Source organism: Hirundo rustica, chromosome 1 (assembly GCF_015227805.2).
Source record: "Hirundo rustica isolate bHirRus1 chromosome 1, bHirRus1.pri.v3, whole genome shotgun sequence".
Taxonomy (NCBI): Eukaryota; Metazoa; Chordata; class Aves; order Passeriformes; family Hirundinidae; genus Hirundo; species Hirundo rustica.
The window spans coordinates 123,568,012-123,584,975 of record NC_053450.1 but is presented as its reverse complement, the minus strand read 5'-3'; the positions used below and the strand labels follow the sequence as shown (position 1 = coordinate 123,584,975).

Genomic DNA, 16,964 nt, shown 5'->3' with positions numbered 1-16,964 from the left:
GTTAGAGTAACGAAAACTGAGACATTGTTTGCTGGATGTAAAAAAAACTTGGATTAAGAACAGGGACCAGAAAGACTTGTTTATTCTAGATTTTCTATTTCTATTTCTAACCAGGATTAAGGAAATGCCCAGGTATCTGAAGTGTGGATTGTTTTTAATGATATCTTCCCGATACTCTGCTGAGTGATCAGGTGCCTTCAGACACAAGGGTGCAGACACCCCTGAGATGCAAACTGCAGTGGAACCAACATCATCTCTGGTAATCAGACTCATCATGGATCTCTGGAGGTGCAGTGCTGTTACTTTGCTACACAGTGGAATATCTAATTTTGTTTATTTAGAAGTACCTTGTCTTTTTTGCAGACATGTACAAACCACGCTACAGAGCAGCTCTGTTACTAATGTTCTGAACCATGACGTTTGCACTGACAGTAGAGTATGTTGCAATCTTTGTGAATTTTAGCTTGCTTTGAGAAAAAGCCTACCCACTCTTCATAGATGAAAGTGCAAATGCTTGGAAAAAGATGCTGATGGCTGAGCTTGGAGCAGTTGCTGTTGGGGTTGCCTGGTCTCAGAAGTGGGGCACAACATGCATCTTGCCTTATCCACTATGACAGTGTTGACTGGAGACCAGCAGTAAGATGAAAGTGTGTTCTTGGAGTGGAAGTCTTTCCCTTTGGAAGGGTGTTCATTATTTTCACTTCAGGTCTAATTTTTTTACTTGTGTGAAGAAGAGATCTAATTGAGGAAGAAATCTTAATTGATTTCCAGCTGCCCCTAGACTGAATATGAGAATGGGATAAAACTATAGATGGTTCTGCATGTCTTCCTCTCAAGTGTTTCACCAAGAAAAGTGTTACAGTTAACTGATTCTTGCATTTGTTTGGCTTTGGTTGGTGCACATAACTTCTTCCTGTGCTATATAACTGTCGTCTTTACTCATGTTAGCATTTTTTCAGTCCTGCTTTCTTCATGCTCTATCGTACTGCAACAGATAAATAATACTGAATCCTGTGGCAGAAATGTAGATACAAAGCTTTGATTCATTTGGAAGAGTGCACATTAGAGAAAACAATACTTCAAAAGATGTGCTTTAGTTGTTGCATCTCTTTTGTTGGCATTTTTGACTTCATAAAAACTGGCATTAATTACCAGAGGTACTGCAGAGAATGCAAGTCTCTTCATCCTGCCGCTGTTTGCAAAGTAACAGGGAGAATGATGGATGTGTGCAATAAGCTCAGCCAGTTGTATAATTTGCACGGAATGCAGGATACATTCTGAAACTTTGTTGAATTTCTGCTATAACTTTGAGTACAAAGTAGTATCTTAGACGGCCTATCCACGGAATGTTTTGCCTTCATTTTAAAACCTGTTTTAATGTAGTCTCCAGTACCTGAAGTACTAAAGTAGTTGAAGAACTAAGAGTAGTACAGTCTTTCTTCACCAAAATCGACATTTCTCCTGGGGCATGTCCTAGTGTTCATTTAAAGTATAGTAGTCTTTATGTGACATCAATGTATCCTTTCCTAATATCCATAGCTGAAAAGTAAAAACACAAAAAAAGAAATAAAAATTCAGCCTTTAAAAAAACTTCTCTGACTTGGTTGGTTGTACATGTTCTGGTTTGTGCTATATGGTGCTTGAAGATTGTTTTTTCTGGGTACTTGTCCGGTGTGTGCATATATGTCCTTCCTCAGTTAATCATTTCTGTGCCTGCAGCTTGCATCATTCTTCCCCTAATTAAAAAAGGTCAGAAAACTTGGTAATACATAACACTTATATAGGCTTATCTTCAAAGCATCAAGCTTAGTTAGTGAGCATCAAGATAAGTTAATTGCCTTTGTACTTTATAAAGTCTTTTTCTTGGCAGTTCTTTAAGAAAGGGAAGTCTGACATAATTTCCTTAATACTAGATTTTAGTGTATCTGTCCTCAATATCTTAGGCATGATATATGTATTTAAATAAGACTTAAACATTTAATTCTGCTGGTTTGGGAGTTTTGATTTTTTCCCCCCTTTTTATCTTTGCTGAGATAATTTTTAAATAGTGCTTTTTTTCTTTTTTCAAAAGATGCAGCTGTGAGGTCCATCTGTTCGTCAGAAAATTTGTGCTTCGTCTTTTTTTAGACAAACTTTGCAGCCTGAAAGAAGTATGTCTGCAGTGTTCAAGCTGGGGAAGGGTTGTTGGCTCTTCTCTATAGCTTTTGTGACCTTCACAGTCATGAAAAATGGGCATGAAAGATATAGTTGAGCCAGGTTTGATAAGGGTAGGGACTGCTTGAGCTTCTATTTATAGCTATATTAAAATAGCTCCATCTTGGCTTGCCAGTAGACTTGGAGAGAATGAAGTGAAAAAATTAATAAACTTTTCTAAGCACTTACGTTATTTCTTTTCAGTGTGCAAAAATTCAGTGGACAGAATTTGAATATCCAGAGGAACATTCATTCTTATCAATTAAGCTTTCCCTTCTTCCTTTAAAAATTCATTGCCATATGTGATTCTGCAGTCAGTAAAGTGTTCATGCTGCAGACAACAGCTTTCTTCATTAATAGTCTTACTGCCTTTTTAGAGGAGATCTGCTGTGTTTACTGCCTGAGGAAGAAGTCCCATTTAGAAAAGGTGCCTGAGCGATGGAATGCTGCCCAGGAATGTCTGAGTGAAGGTGGCAGTCCAGGGCTGGCCAGCACTCCCTGCTTGGCAGTGTCTGTCAATCAGGAGGTGCAAAGTGTGGGTGGGTGTTTAAAGGCCCGAGTGTCATTGCACCCTGCTACAGTCAGCAGCGTGTGTGGAGAGGAGCACGGGGCTGAACTGCAGAGCTCCACCACTGCTGCAGCGCTCGCTGCTCTGGAGCTGTTGCTGAGAGTGATCCTGATCAGTGCATGCAGCTGCTGGCTGTGAAAACACAAACGTAATGTTCTAGGTGCTCACTGCACAGTGCTTCCCCAGAGACTTTTATCCCAAAATATGGATTCAGAAACTTGCTCTAGCAGTAGTGAGACAGCTTTGTCAGTCTTTCATATATTCGTGGTCAATAGCCTGTTTGTGAACTTGTGAAATATTCTCAGAATGTTAATTTGTTCATAGGTACTCCTTTTCTCTGTTCTAGACTACCAAAAATGCTATAATTTGTGACTGGGGAGAGAAGTGGCCAACACAAAATAACTTTTCCTTTGCCTCCTTATGCTTATATTTAAGCACAATGATCATTATTTAAAAACCTTAAACACAAAAGGGAAAAAGTTAGAGTTGTCATTGGTTAAGGGCTTGCAAAGTAACAAATTAATCTTCTCTTGTTTGAGCTTATTGTGTGTCTTGTGAAACTTCAATATATCCCTCTTGAAAAGGTTTTGCATCACACAAGAAATTATTTCTGAAGTTCATGTATGTGACAAGATTTTAATCTAACTTTCTAGACTTTGTGTGGAGTACCTGCCTCTCCAGTAGTCCTTGAGGTACTTATTATAACTTTCTATCCAGATGAGTAGGCCGTGTGGAAATAAATATGCATGTTTATTTAAATATATTATGCATAATTTTCTTTTCATTCCTGTTATTTTGTAAGCTTGGAGGCTAGTAAAATGAAACGGAGCTAAAAAAATCTGTGCAAGGTATTCACTCTGAAAAGCTTTAATTTTCCCTAGTGAGTGACACATTTGTCTTCTGTCTGCAAATCTGGAAAATTTATTTAAATGTATGCTTTCTCTTTCCTCTGTGTAGAATTAATGTAGACAAAAATTAGGTACTGAAAGGAAGAATAAAATCAAATTTGGTAGAAGAATCAAAGCTGAGAGCTTGGTGAAAACCTGTCTTTTTCTTACAACTACAAGAAGAAAAGAGTTATCAGGGTATCTTTCACATCTGTTTGATCTGAACTTACTATTGTAAGGTACAGTGTAGATTAAACCTTTGAAACATCGTTTGGTTGTCTGAAGAACTCTGTGGGAATTAGGAAGATTTAATTCCCTGGTTAGTAAATTTTGCTTTAGGAAGTGGGATTTCTCTATTCCCACGCCTTAGGATGTGTGCTGTTTGCCACAGAACTCAATTAACGTCTCTTTGCCCCTTTTCCCTTTTTGAAATGAGGTTCAAATGACAAACTAGTTTCACTGAATGTGGGGTCGTATGTATAGATTCAGTGCTTGTACACAGCAGGCCAGTATGTTCCTGCCGAGTCTTGCTTGAGGCTTTAAACTTGCTGTGGTTATGAAGATGTTCTTTGAAAATTGACTGTGGAAATGAATTCTGTGTGTATTCCCTGTCATGAAAGCCGGGGGCTGGAGTGAAGAGGAGCCTGTTGTATCTTATTTTCTCTTAGGAGTCCCCAGCTCAGACTCAGTTCTGTTGTCACCCTTTCCTAAAAATGCATTTATTTCAGCACCTTGCCTCAACTGAGAATCTGTTTCTGCTGCCAGGTTCCTCCTGGTGTGTCTGGAGGCTGTTGTCTTTGTGTTTCTTGTAATATGTTTGTGTTCCTAGGTGGTTCTGTTAACCATTGTAGTCAGCCATGCCTATCTCACGGTGTCATCACAAAAGCAAATCCTTATGTGTTGTGATGAGAGTTTAAAGTTTTCCCCAGATGTGTCTTTGAATATAGAAACAGGCTTGTCTTCAGAGAGTGAAGGAGGTGAATGGTAGAGCTCTCAAAGTCAGTATGTTCTTATTATTTTCCTGTACAAGATGGGACAAGAGAGGGAAGAGAGACCCAGTTAGTTTTCCCCTGAAGAAAAAGCACACATTTCCTTTTTACTGTACACCAAAGTACCCAACAATAAGGAGCACTTCTGACGACCTGGTTTATGCCATTTGTTCATGTAGTCCTTAGTTCTTCAGTATGCCTGACTTAAATGTAAGTTCTACAGGGCTTTCTACCCCCTGGTGAGTAACTTCTATCAACATTTCAAGAGAAGATTCATCACAAAAGAGATGTGTGGCTCCAAAGGCAATTTTTGATGGGATATTTAGATTTGGTAGTCTCAAAACTCCTCGGTTCCATCTGTTTCTTGCTTGGTAGGACCTGATCTTTTAAGTAAAACTTTCCTATGTAAGTACTTTCATCTTCAGCTTTCATTCCTGCTGCTTAGGAATAAGATAGGATATTTTTCTAAAAGTGCTAAGGTGGCTTTACACCTGTAAAGAAAAAAGTGAAATTGTTTAGAAGAGTGCTGCTTGAAATTCCATGTGTATCTACATTATTCTGAAAGATCATTATAGTTAAGCCTTGAAACAAAGTATCTCCTGTTGTTTGTTGTCTAATAGAATGTTTCTTCCCCTAGAAATGAATGAAAAAAAGCCTCTTGAATAGATACAGAAGAGGTTCCATAATACATTTCCCAAACTGTCTTGCCCTCCTCCCACCTCTGCCCTTAGTCTTTAGATAAATCAAATTGTTTGAAAGTACATGTATGACTATGTAAGGCATATGTAGTCAGAAAATTGCTTAGACTTTCAAAGTTATTTTCACATGTGAGCAAATACCATCTTTTCTCATTGAACAGGAACTATATTTGAAAGTGGCCCATGACTTGTATAATACACATAAAACACGGAGGTTAAAGTGCTTTGTCTAATCCATGAAAAAATACCCATGTATTTGTGGTCTCTTATTTTTAAATAATTTTGTTGTCTATTCTGTTTAAGTTTAAACAGACATAATTCCTGTTGGAATATGCTCTTGATGATTTTTTGGCAAATAACATTTGATCATGTTCTGAATTTTTTGCCAGGTGAGTGTAAAGCAGTGAAACATGGCGAAGCATATAAATGTTCCTCTGCCTACCATGTGTTAGGTAACAGGTGCAAAGACTGTTGAAGCTTAACCTTTCTCTCATGCTAATTTTTTTTTTGCTTAGCATTGTAACTGATTAAAATAAAGGGGTACTTAAAGGTATTATTTTTTTATTCAACTACTAAGAAAGATCTTCCCTTTAAGATGGGGAACTATCTACGCTGAGGCAATATTGAGCCTCATATTGTGTTCAAACATAAACAATACAGGATGAGTAAAGGTGCCTTATCCTGCCTTTTTTGTTTGCTTTCTGGTATTGAGGCAACACTATTTATAGCTAAGAAAACTCTTGGCTGTGCCATGAGAGAGGGCAACCAACACACAGCTATAGGAAGCTGTTTCTGAGAACAGCTGGTTTTGATTTTGATGACCTGGAATGCAAGTGATATTTTTATTTTATTTTATTTTAATTTTTTTATTATTATTATTTTTTTTTTTTTTATCTCTGCACGTTGATAAAGCTGGTTGCTGTTTTCAAAGAATGCTGAAATACACTTTAGTTCTGATGCTAGATGTTTTTGAAATCTTTATTAAATATTAATTTGAAAATACCCTGACTACTTGCATGAAGACATTCTTCTGAAGCTTAATATTGCTCTTAACATTTTCTTGTTGATAATAAAGTTTTCATGTAGGGACTATATTTTTAAATTTGATTTAAGGCAGAATTCTGAAAGGCTGAAGTAAGAAACAGGATATTGTCATGGAGATAATGTGAAGAATATGTTTATTATAGATGTTTTTGTCACCATCAAGTGCTGGAATTGCAGCTGGTAGTTGAGATGCATACTTTGACTTCAAGGAAGCTTTACATTTTCTCTGGTTGTTTATAGGAGAAAAAGTGCTAACCTGAAATCCCTTAAAAAGAATTTACGTAACTGTTAAAAATGTAAAGAAAGCTTATTATTCTAACACTTGCAGTATTATGCAGCACCTATGATGTAAATTGACCAGAAACATCTGCCTGCTTCTGCAGATATTACAGTTTGCATGACTACATTAAAAGTCACGAGTCTGAAACTGGGAATTGAGAAAATGTGAAAGAAGGCAGTTGCATCTGCAGCTGAACTAGTCAGGGTGTAGGACATACCTGGTCTGGGGAAGTTGTGGACTGTTTACATGGTGATTTCGTGACTTTATGTAATGTGTGATTGCTGACAGGACTTTGTCTGTTACAAAGTAGAAATAATGCTGCTTCAAAATATGAAAGCATAAAGTGTCATTTTCCCTCCTACTCATAGTTTCACAGAAAATTCACTTTTTTAAAAACAAAAAGTGTGGCTAAAACATTTAAAATAATGCAGGGCTTTAGACATGCACTGCTGTAGTTTAAATGTGGCACATGAGTTGATTTGCTTGTTGAAAAGCCAGTTCCACTGAGCAGAAAGAATGGCCAGAAATTTTTTCTTCAGATGGAATTTTCTAGGAAGAGCTGGAATCAGAAAGTAGGTGTTGAGAAATGCAGTTTTTTCTGTTACTGTGCAGTTTCATAATAGCTTTCATTATAAAACAGTGAGGAAAGTTAAGGGTAAATTCCTGTGTGGGAGAAGGGGCATATAGGCTTTTGTAATTCTCTTGACATATACTACTTTGCAACATGCAGAGCATTGCAGAACACAGTGGTTATTCCAAGGCTTCTGAGCTTGTTGGGGATCTCAGCAGGAGATTTTGTTAGTACACCTGCGTGTGTGTCTATCTGAGCATGCACATATAACTTGGCAGGAGTTTAAAAGAATAAAGTTAAGAACAAGAACAAATTCTCTTCACTCACCTCGATGACTTCAGGGGACCAGACAGCTGGGACAGTGGCATTTTCTGACACTTCCTTGGGCAGCATTGTTCACTCTCAGCCAAGAGCAATTCTCTCAGCAAGTCTGAGGGTACTGGGCAGGCGCGGTGCATTTCTGCCTGTAGGATGTACTTCCCATTGCAGCGTGTATGGGACCAGGACACTGTTGGCATCTGTACCATGTGCACTTAATGTCAGAGTGCAGTGGGTCAGGACTGCCTGTAAAGGACTGCTGGGGGTGGGCACAAGTGTCCCCACAGTAAGAGCTGCCTTGGAAGCAAATTTTTGGTAAAAAAAAATGGTTTAGAGCTACGTGTTCATTTTTAAATCTGTGCATCTGCCTCTACACGCACTGTAAAACTTCTGGGTTGCTGTATGTATCTATATATGAGGGCTGGAAACTTCTTCTGAAAAAGATGAAATGAAAAGAGTACTGAATGAGTTGCTTTTATTGTATTTGGAAGATTATGCATACCTTATACATAGTTAATACTTGTTTGTTTTTTCAATGCTTAGTAGCAAATCTTGGAAGGAATGTGCTGGGCCTGGATTCAATTGGAAGTTCTTTTTCTGTTCTGTCCCCTTGCTCTCAGTAAATGTATTTGACTGCTTAACATCTTTAAAGTTAACGTTGTGGTGTTTCCCAGAGCTTTTGCTCTTTATGGAGGTCTGTTTTGGTCAGTATTTACTTTTTGTTTCTGTTTTGTCAGCAGCCATGCAGCAGGTCTTAGACAACCTTACTGATCTGCCGACCTCGACAGGCGCTGAAGAAATAGACCTGATTTTTCTTAAAGGAATTATGGAAAACCCTATCGTAAGATCACTTGCTAAGGTATATAAATTTGCTGTTTTGAGTAGAATCTGGAAATGTTTTAACTCCTACATTATTGTGTGAACATTGAGTGTGGATTGAGGTATCAACAGCACCTTGTTGGTGCGTCTTATTAAAAGACTTGAAGGCCAGCTTGAAGGTGAAGAGTTGGTATAGTGTAATTTCTGTGCATGCTGGTTAATTGTTACATAGAAAAATCTAGAGAAAGATGAAAAATTCAGACACTACAGAAATAATGTTGTTACATTATTTATGAAGAAAAAATCATAATATTTGAACTTAGAAGGAGTTGATTTTAATGTAGTCTTGTAACCACTGTTGTGTATAAAACCCATATGCCTTCTGACTTACAGCGTTTTTGCCAGAGATGAAAAGTGAGAGCAGTCACCTTCATTATCCCATGGCATAAAAAAGTTTTCTTTTCATCTTTAGCTCAAAACTACTTTCTGATATGCCAGGAAAATATTCTCTCTGTGCCGTTTCCTGGATCTCAGCCTAATGCTTTTACTTTTGATTATCAGCTCTCTAAAACATGGATTATCCCTGGGTTACGAAAATCTTTTATGTATGGGTGGTAGCAATCAATTATAAATACGTAAGGTGATATTTGCAAAAAAATCTTTGGACTCTGTAATTAAAATATAGCTGGTCTTACCAGCAGGAAATACAGTCAAATATTGTACATCACTTATATTTCTTCTTAATCTTACTTCATAAAAATAAGCTCCTTTCATGAGGAAAACCCAGTTAACTTAAATACAGCTGTCTCTTTAATAGGAATTGACATCTGAAAGCAGTGCCCTCTGGGCAGGTAGGAGATCCTCTGTTCAGTATAAAAATCTGGAAAGGAAAACTTCTCATGAGAATTTTTATAAGAATTTACTTCTGTTTAGCTGTTCAAAAATTTTGTTTTAAGTTGAAGATATAGCACAGTAATAGTAAGTAAAAGCATTTTTTTTTTACTGACGATGGAAACAACTTTAAGTATCTGCTGCATAGGTCATCTTCAATATTTATCATGAAGAAAATGTTCATTGGAAAGCCTTTTTTTCTTATCAAGAATTAATGCTTTAATGACCAATAACAATTAGGTGGAATTTAATGACTAGCAGACGTAAAAAAAAAAAAGGTGCTTGTAATGGAAACAGATTCTTAACTGTACACATGCTTTATCTAGAATGCTTAAAGGTTTTAATTGTGTTCACGTGGTGTGACTCCACTCATATTTTTTGTGTAATTATTTTGGAAAAATCCTCAGTCTTAACCAGCAGTGCTAAATAAGGATACAATCAAAACACATTTGGTGAAGCGTATGTAATTCACATATATATCTATTTGTCCCTAAAAATACATAAACTTGCTTTTCTATTAGAAGAGCTGGTTTTACCAGAATTAGCAGTTCTGAGATGGTTACATTTTTTAAGCAGAGTCATTTCAAAGCAGTCCAGAAATGCAAAAGCTTTTCCTTTTTCCTTTATTAACCAGTTATTAAGACTAATCTTAATACTTAATACTAAAGTATGCCTAAAAGGACAGTAAGAAACTTAGGGAAATGTGCCACAAACTATACAAGCTTATTTTCTCCTTCTGGTCCTTAAATAAATGAAGGCAAACAATAAGCATAGTAGTTAGTTTATAGTATTTTGCAGTGCAGTTTGGCTGATCTTTTAAAACTGGGTTACATTAATTATACACTTTTCCTGTATAGAATAAAGGCAATAAGGTAGAAATTACAGACTATTTTGGGATAGGGTTCTTTCACTGAACCTTTCCACTTTTCAGTAGGTGATAGAGGAAAGGAGAGCTAACTGTTATCACTGTAAAATGTTTTTTTTTCCCTGTCACTGATGTTTATAGAATCATAGAGTAGTTTTGGTTGGAAGTGGCCTTTAAAAGTCCCCTTGTCTAAACCCCTTGCAATGAGCAGGGAGATCTTCAGCTAGATCAGGTTGCTTAGGGCCCCGTCCAGCCTGACCTTGATTGTTTCCAGGGATGGAGCATCTACAACCTTTCTGGGCAACCTATTGCAGTGTTTCACCACGCCTGTTCTAAAACTTTTCTTCCTTATACCTAGTCTCAAGCTACCCTCTTTTAGTTTAAAATCATTCTGCCCTGTCCTATTGCTAAAAGCCCTACTAAAAGTTTGTTCCCATCTTCTAGTAAGCCCCCTTTAAGTGTTGAAAGACTGCTATAAGGCCTTCCCAGAGTCTTCTCTTTTCCAGATATAACAACCCCAACTCCGTATCTTTCTTGTGCTGATGTTTGTGTTCAATACTGACTAGTATTTAGAATTAATATGCTTTTTGGAAAATAGTTGTTGAACTTGGAACAAGCACGAATTCTCCTCACTTTTGCTACTGAACTGTGGTATCAAAATTCTCTTCTGGATTTTTAGGTGTTCTTTCAAACCTCAAAACTTTATCTTCTTTCTGCTGTCACACTATTGCTTTTAGCATTGTAGCACAGCCTACAGCAGACCAGGAGAATGCCCAGCCCAGGCCAAGGAAATCTATAAACGTTTAGTCCAGTATTTAAGATGTCAGATTGCTGGAGGTAAAAGTCTCACTATTTGAACTTTTGGCAGGGATGATAAATACTGAATGCACAGAAAGGCTCAATTCAGCATCAGTGTTTCTGAAGTGTTCAATTGAAATTAATAGGTATTCCTATTTGTTTGCTTTCTACCTTATTCGTACCATTCCATATCCTGTTACTCCTCAACATATTACAGGATCAGAGATTGTTCACTGATAAAACTTTATGTTCCCCAGTACATACATGGCCTTGATTTTGAAGTGAAGGGTGAGGATGTTTGTATTTACATTATATCGCTCAGTGTTAGTGGTGGTTGAAAACAATGAGTGACAAAAAAAGTAACCCATATTCTCTAACCTTATAAAGTTTTTGAGTTGGGTTATGTTTAAAAATCACTAGATTTACGTTTTTCCTTGCTGTAAATGAAGTAAACTTTAAAATAAGGATATTGTTTACTGTATGTATTCTGTATAAAATAGCATTCCCTTATAAAGGAGAATGTGCGTAGGTGTTGAGCTTCCTATAACTTTGTAGTCACAGTTGTTTGTGTGTGTTGGTGTTGGAGAATTTTTGAAATGCTTTTGTGTTTAGTTAACCTTTCCAGAGTTTGGTCATCAGGCCTGCAGAAATAGCATTTCATAGATACAAAGTACAATTTAATACTGATGAATTCAGGAAGCAAAGTTTTCTGCTTTTTGCAAAATTTTATTTTATTATCTGTTCTAAAGCATTAATAATAGAGCAGAAGGGCATGCATACATTCAAATTTTATCTATGGAAAGTATATATAGATTACTCTGAATTATACCTATTATGTGTTTTATATGCCAAAGTAATTGCTCCTTTGTAAATTATTTGTTGCTAAAGTGTTGAAAATAACTTTTAATTGAGAAGCTGAGTTATTTTTTTCTTCCTCTTATTCCCTAATTCTGTGTTAGAGCAGTATCCGTAATAAATAAGTGAAGCATTCAGAGATGCTTCTTTTCCTGCTCAAAACACCTACCTTTCAATGAATTTCAGTATCTGCAGAGTTCAGGAAAGGATTATGTCTCCAGGAATGGCTCTAGAAATAGATGAAATGTTATCAAAGATTCACAGGATGGTTGAGGCTGCAAGGGACCTCTGGAGGGCATCTGGTCCAACTCTCCGTACTCCAGCAGAGCCACCTGGAGATGGTTGCCCAGGACCGCATCCAGACAGCTTTTGAGTGTGTCCAAGGTGGGAAACTCCCATCTTCTTTGGGCAACTTGTGCCAGTGCTCAGTCACCCTCACACTGGAAATACTGTTTCCTGATGTTCAGACAGAGCTTCCTGAGTTTCATTTTATTCCCACTGCCTGCTGTCCTGTCACCAGTCACCACTGGATACAGTCTGTGGCCTCTTTGCATAGTATACCTTTTATAGACATTGATGAGATTGCCCTGAAAAAAAAAGAGAAAGCCTTCTCTTTTCCAGGCAGAACAGTCCCAGCTTGAGCAGCCTTTCCTCAAACGTGAGGTGCTCCAGACGCTTCATCATGTTAGTGGCCCTCCACTGAGCTCTTTCCAGAATGTCCAAAGTGTGGCCTCACTAGTGCTGAGTTACGCTCACTCTTCCAGTAGCACTTTTAATGCAGCCCAGGATACTGCTAGTGGTCTTTAACTCCAACTTTTTCTTTAGCATTTCCTTCAGTAAGGCAGATTTTTTCTGTAGAATGTGTTGTTCAAAAGGTGTTTGAATGGGAGGAGTCTGAGGTAAGTTTTTCTTGCAGACTCTGAAAAGATCCCCTAGTTCCTTTTCTGCCCTTCTTCTAGAAGATGTACTTGTCTAGAATTCCAAAGCAGGAAAGGTCCTGAGGTGCTGTACTGTTGATAGAGCAGTGCTTGGTGTGTATAGATAGAGAAGATAAGGACTTAAAAGCCTCTCTGCTGTGTGCTGCTTATAAAGTTTGTTGACTCCCGTAGTTGAGCAGAAAATATCCTTCAGCAGTTAAATTAGGTTATCCAATACATAATTTTACTGGCTTTTCTGCTGAAGATTGCACTGAGAAATTACTTGAAAAGTTTATAAATTTGAACCACTTGAAACTTATTTACATTATAGTTTAATGTATTTAATCTTACAGGCTCATGAGCGACTGGAAGACTCTAAACTTGAGGCTGTCAGTGACAACAACCTGGAGCTGGTGAATGAAATTCTTGAAGACATCAGTCCCTTAGTAAATAAGGATGAAAATGTTGCAGAATTGGTTGGAATACTCAAGGAGCCTCATTTTCAGGTACCTCCTTTTTACTGTATGTTACCAAGTTACTGTATCAGTGTTCACATGCATATCTAGGAATAATAATGAAACAAAACCTGAGCTATAGCAAACTGTAATATGTAGGATTTTATTCCAAATAAAAGGTAAATCAGAAGCCATGTTACAAATAAGCATGGTTTTATTCTTTGGTAAAATTTCAAAAACACCTTTACTCACTTTATTAAATTCTACTGGAGTTTCTGTTATTAATCTTGGACAAGCTTTTAATTCCTGTATGACTGGAGTTTCCATAAAAATTCCCTGAAGGTTTGCTTCATCCATAACATTTCCAGGTGATCTCTGTTCCTGATCATGACCATTGTACATTTCAGTTCAGCTGTTGGCATTCATACTCATGCGTAAGACGTAGGATTTGCAGAGTGAATGAACGGGATTCTTCTGTGATCTGATCTGCACTGCAGCTGAAGCTGAGCCTCTGCATCCCTCTCACTGTTGCTCTGCTTAAGTAAAGTGTTGACATATGCCTGTCAAAAGCAGATGTTTTTCCATTTTGCTGTTTCTATGACCAACTTCTGTACTGAGCCTTGAAGATCAAGGTTTGAAAATCCTTTGTAGATTCTGGCCTTTCCAGGTAGGGTTCAGTGGACTACTACTAAGCTAAAGGTATTCTGCAGGAGAACATAAACAACCTTTTGCCACAGTATAAATGGGCTCCTTTTGGTAGACAGGTATGAAGTCATAGGCATTTTTGGGATAGATGAGTTTAAACACACTTTTTTCCCAGGCTTTCTGTTGCATGTTATACAAACATAGCAGTGAGATATGTTACTGTTTAACATGGATAAACACTGGAAATGCTGTTGGTTGTATTGTGTCCTATTGGAAAAGGGATCACTTCAAGAACTCAGCTTTTAGGGCGGTAGCTCTTCTGAGTACTGACAATTCCTCTGCCTCTCCTGTGTTGGCCTCCCTTGTGCTCTTACTTGTCCAGAAAGGCATCATAGCTAAGTGATCCAAAACTATGATTTGGAGACTTACTGGTGCATAAACCTGCAAATTAGTCTTTGATCCCATAAAAGAAATTGGTACTTAAAAAGGACTGGATGAGTTTGGAGGAATTGATAGTTAAAATGCAAAAGGATTACAGCTGAGGGCCAACTGGTGCACTGACAGACCTGACAATGATCCATTGTGTTAGAGAAAATAAAGCTGAAAGTCAAAGAGGATGATGAATCAAAAGATGAAAAGGGCATAGCAATTGAAGTGCTGCACTTTGAAAGGCACAGTAGCAATGATCTTTGGAGAGATGGCAAAGGCCATAGAGCAGCTTGGGAAAAGGATCTTTGGGGTGGAAACTGAAAATGGCTTGTAGGAGACAGATCAAATAAGAATTTTTGGGTGAATAAGGATCAAATAAGAATTACTGGGTGAATAGCCAACCCTAAGGCAAATCCAGCATTTATTCCTGTTCAGTGGTCAGATCTACAGAGAGGCAGAATGTGATGCTGGTGTCAGATACTTCATTAGTTCAGGCTTAAGCAACTTAAAGATGTAATGTAAAAGTTCCAAAATAGCTGGTGAAGTAGAATGTCAGTATTTATTCTCTTTCTTGTTCCTTTTTTGTTGTTTGGTATATAAGAAGCAGACATGAAACTGCATATATGCTACCTCAATTTACAGTTTTGCTCAGATTTTTTTTGTTTGTGCTTCCTAATTCATGTTAAAGGTCCATTTAGCAAACATCTCTTCTGTTTTCCTTCCCTGTCCCAGCACTAGGTGTTTAGTGAAGAGTGTAAGGCTAGAACAATCCAACAGTGATACCTTCCAAAATATGTTGTGAAGATTCAGTCATTTGTTGCTCAGACTTCTGAGTGAGAAGTAGTATCATCCACCTGTGGTTCTCTTCCATGAGCTTGTTCAGTTGTTTTCTTAACCCATGTGAAAATCTGTCATTCACAGCATCCCCCATCTGAGTGGAGACTGTGCTCTTTTGGTTTGGAGACTGTCTCCTGTCAATTTCATTTAATATTCCTGTCCTCTTGTGTAGGAAGAAAGTGAACAGTTTTTCTTAATCAGCTTTTCCACATTACTTGTGATTTGAAAGACCCCATTGTGTCTGTCTATGTCAAGTAAGTAAAATGAAGGGAAGCAAAACTGTATACATGGATTTCTGAAGTGGTGTCAATTTCTTTTGCATTTTCTACTCATGGTCTATAAGTTCCTGGTATTTGGTTTGCCTATTTAACAGCTGATGAATAGAACAGAAAAGTTTAGTTAGAAGGGATCTATAGTGATCATCCACCCAGCTGCCTGAAAATTAAAGCCTGTTATTAAGCCTGTCCAAATGTCTGTTAAACACTGACAGACATGGGGCATCAAGGACCTCTTTAGGAGCCTATTCCAGTGTTTGATCACCCTGTCAGTAAAGAAAAGGTGCCTCTAGGCTCAGGGAGAGTAGAGGTGGATTGCTTGTTATGCTCAGTTTGGTTTTGTATTGTTTACATCTTTGAGATACCATTTCTGAGTCTGTCAGTTAATATATTAAACTAGGGTTGTGTTTTTCCTTGCAGTCTGTGTTGAATTTCATTTGCCTTGATCTCAGTCTGTTGCTCATGAGGTGCCTCTGCGGGTTACAGTCAGTTGTTTTAGTCCTTGAATAGTCCATCAGCATCAGCAAACTGTCGTTTCACTGCTCATCCCCATTTCCTAGGTCATTTATCTGACATGTCAGTATATTGGCAGGTGTAGAACTGAGTCTGGATGCCTGTGGAAATCACCTGGTGACATGAATTCTGAAAACTAAAAGCACTATATTCTTGGCACAAATTTTTCTGTCTTCTAACCAATTACTTCCTTCACTTGAATGCCTTACTGTTTATCCAGTTTTGTTTCTTAAAAATACTTCTACCAAAGGCCTTATGGAAATATATTAATAACTCTAACTGCCTCGTTGCCATCACTGGTTACTCTTCCAAGGAATCTGACTAGATTTGAGAAGCATGACTTCCTTTATTGAAGCACCTTGATGCTGTCCCATGATCTGTTTTGTCCAGTCATTCTGGGTTTTATGGAAACTTCTGATTTGTTCAGTACCAGCATCGCACTGTTTTGCAGTTCGTTGACTCTTCCTTGGAACCCAGTTTAGTCATGTCATGGTTATTGCTTATATGCTGCTTCTTTCCCTGTGGTATTGGGTGAGTCATGGACATGTAGAAAAATACAGCGCAACTTTGCTGCAAAATCTGGATTGTACAAAAAAGACAAAAAAATGTGAAAGGAAGAGAAAATAGATGGTTAAGATCGTTAAATACTGCCCTGGAGAACTGGCCTATTCATCACTGTCAGAATGGGAATTAATTAAAAAAAAAAAAAAAAAAAGTCTGAAGAAGCTTTAACTTGTATTTTTTAAATTTATTTTCTATGTGCCTGTTGAGAGGCATTCAGTCTCATGTGCAGAAACAATTAGCAGTTTTGGCTGCTGTGTACGGGCAAAAGCACCTATCTACCTACTTCTTTAAAGTATATCTGCTGTGATTTAATTCTGAAGCCAAAAATTAGTGAGAATTTTCAGCCCTTAATTTTTTACTTCCATTACCCACATGAAGGCAAGCAACAAAATCAGCTGAGGCCAAAGTACTACTTTTTTATTTAACTGATACCATAGTTATGACCACTCTAGAAGAACTTCTAGGACAAACTGCAGACTAAAATGTGGATATATCTTTTTTTAAGGCTTGGGAAAACTATATGACTCCTTCTCCAAAAAGGAAACAGAAAATT

The 16,964-nt window shown here is 37.6% G+C and overlaps 1 protein-coding gene across 3 annotated transcripts in view; it reads left to right on the top strand.

The window, feature by feature from the left end:
* The window catches only part of PALS2 (protein associated with LIN7 2, MAGUK p55 family member), a 53,676-nt gene that overhangs the window by 19,685 nt on the left and 17,027 nt on the right, over window positions 1–16,964 (top strand). For 2 of the 3 annotated variants that reach the window (XM_040063108.2, XM_040063118.2), the window contains exons 2-3: window positions 8,286–8,407; window positions 13,047–13,199. In XM_040063108.2, coding sequence (XP_039919042.1) covers window positions 8,291–8,407; window positions 13,047–13,199 — 270 coding nt within the window. In that variant the 5' untranslated portion in view covers window positions 8,286–8,290. The remainder of the gene's footprint in view (window positions 1–8,285; window positions 8,408–13,046; window positions 13,200–16,964) is intronic. The other variant, XM_040063099.2, reaches the window with a different exon arrangement.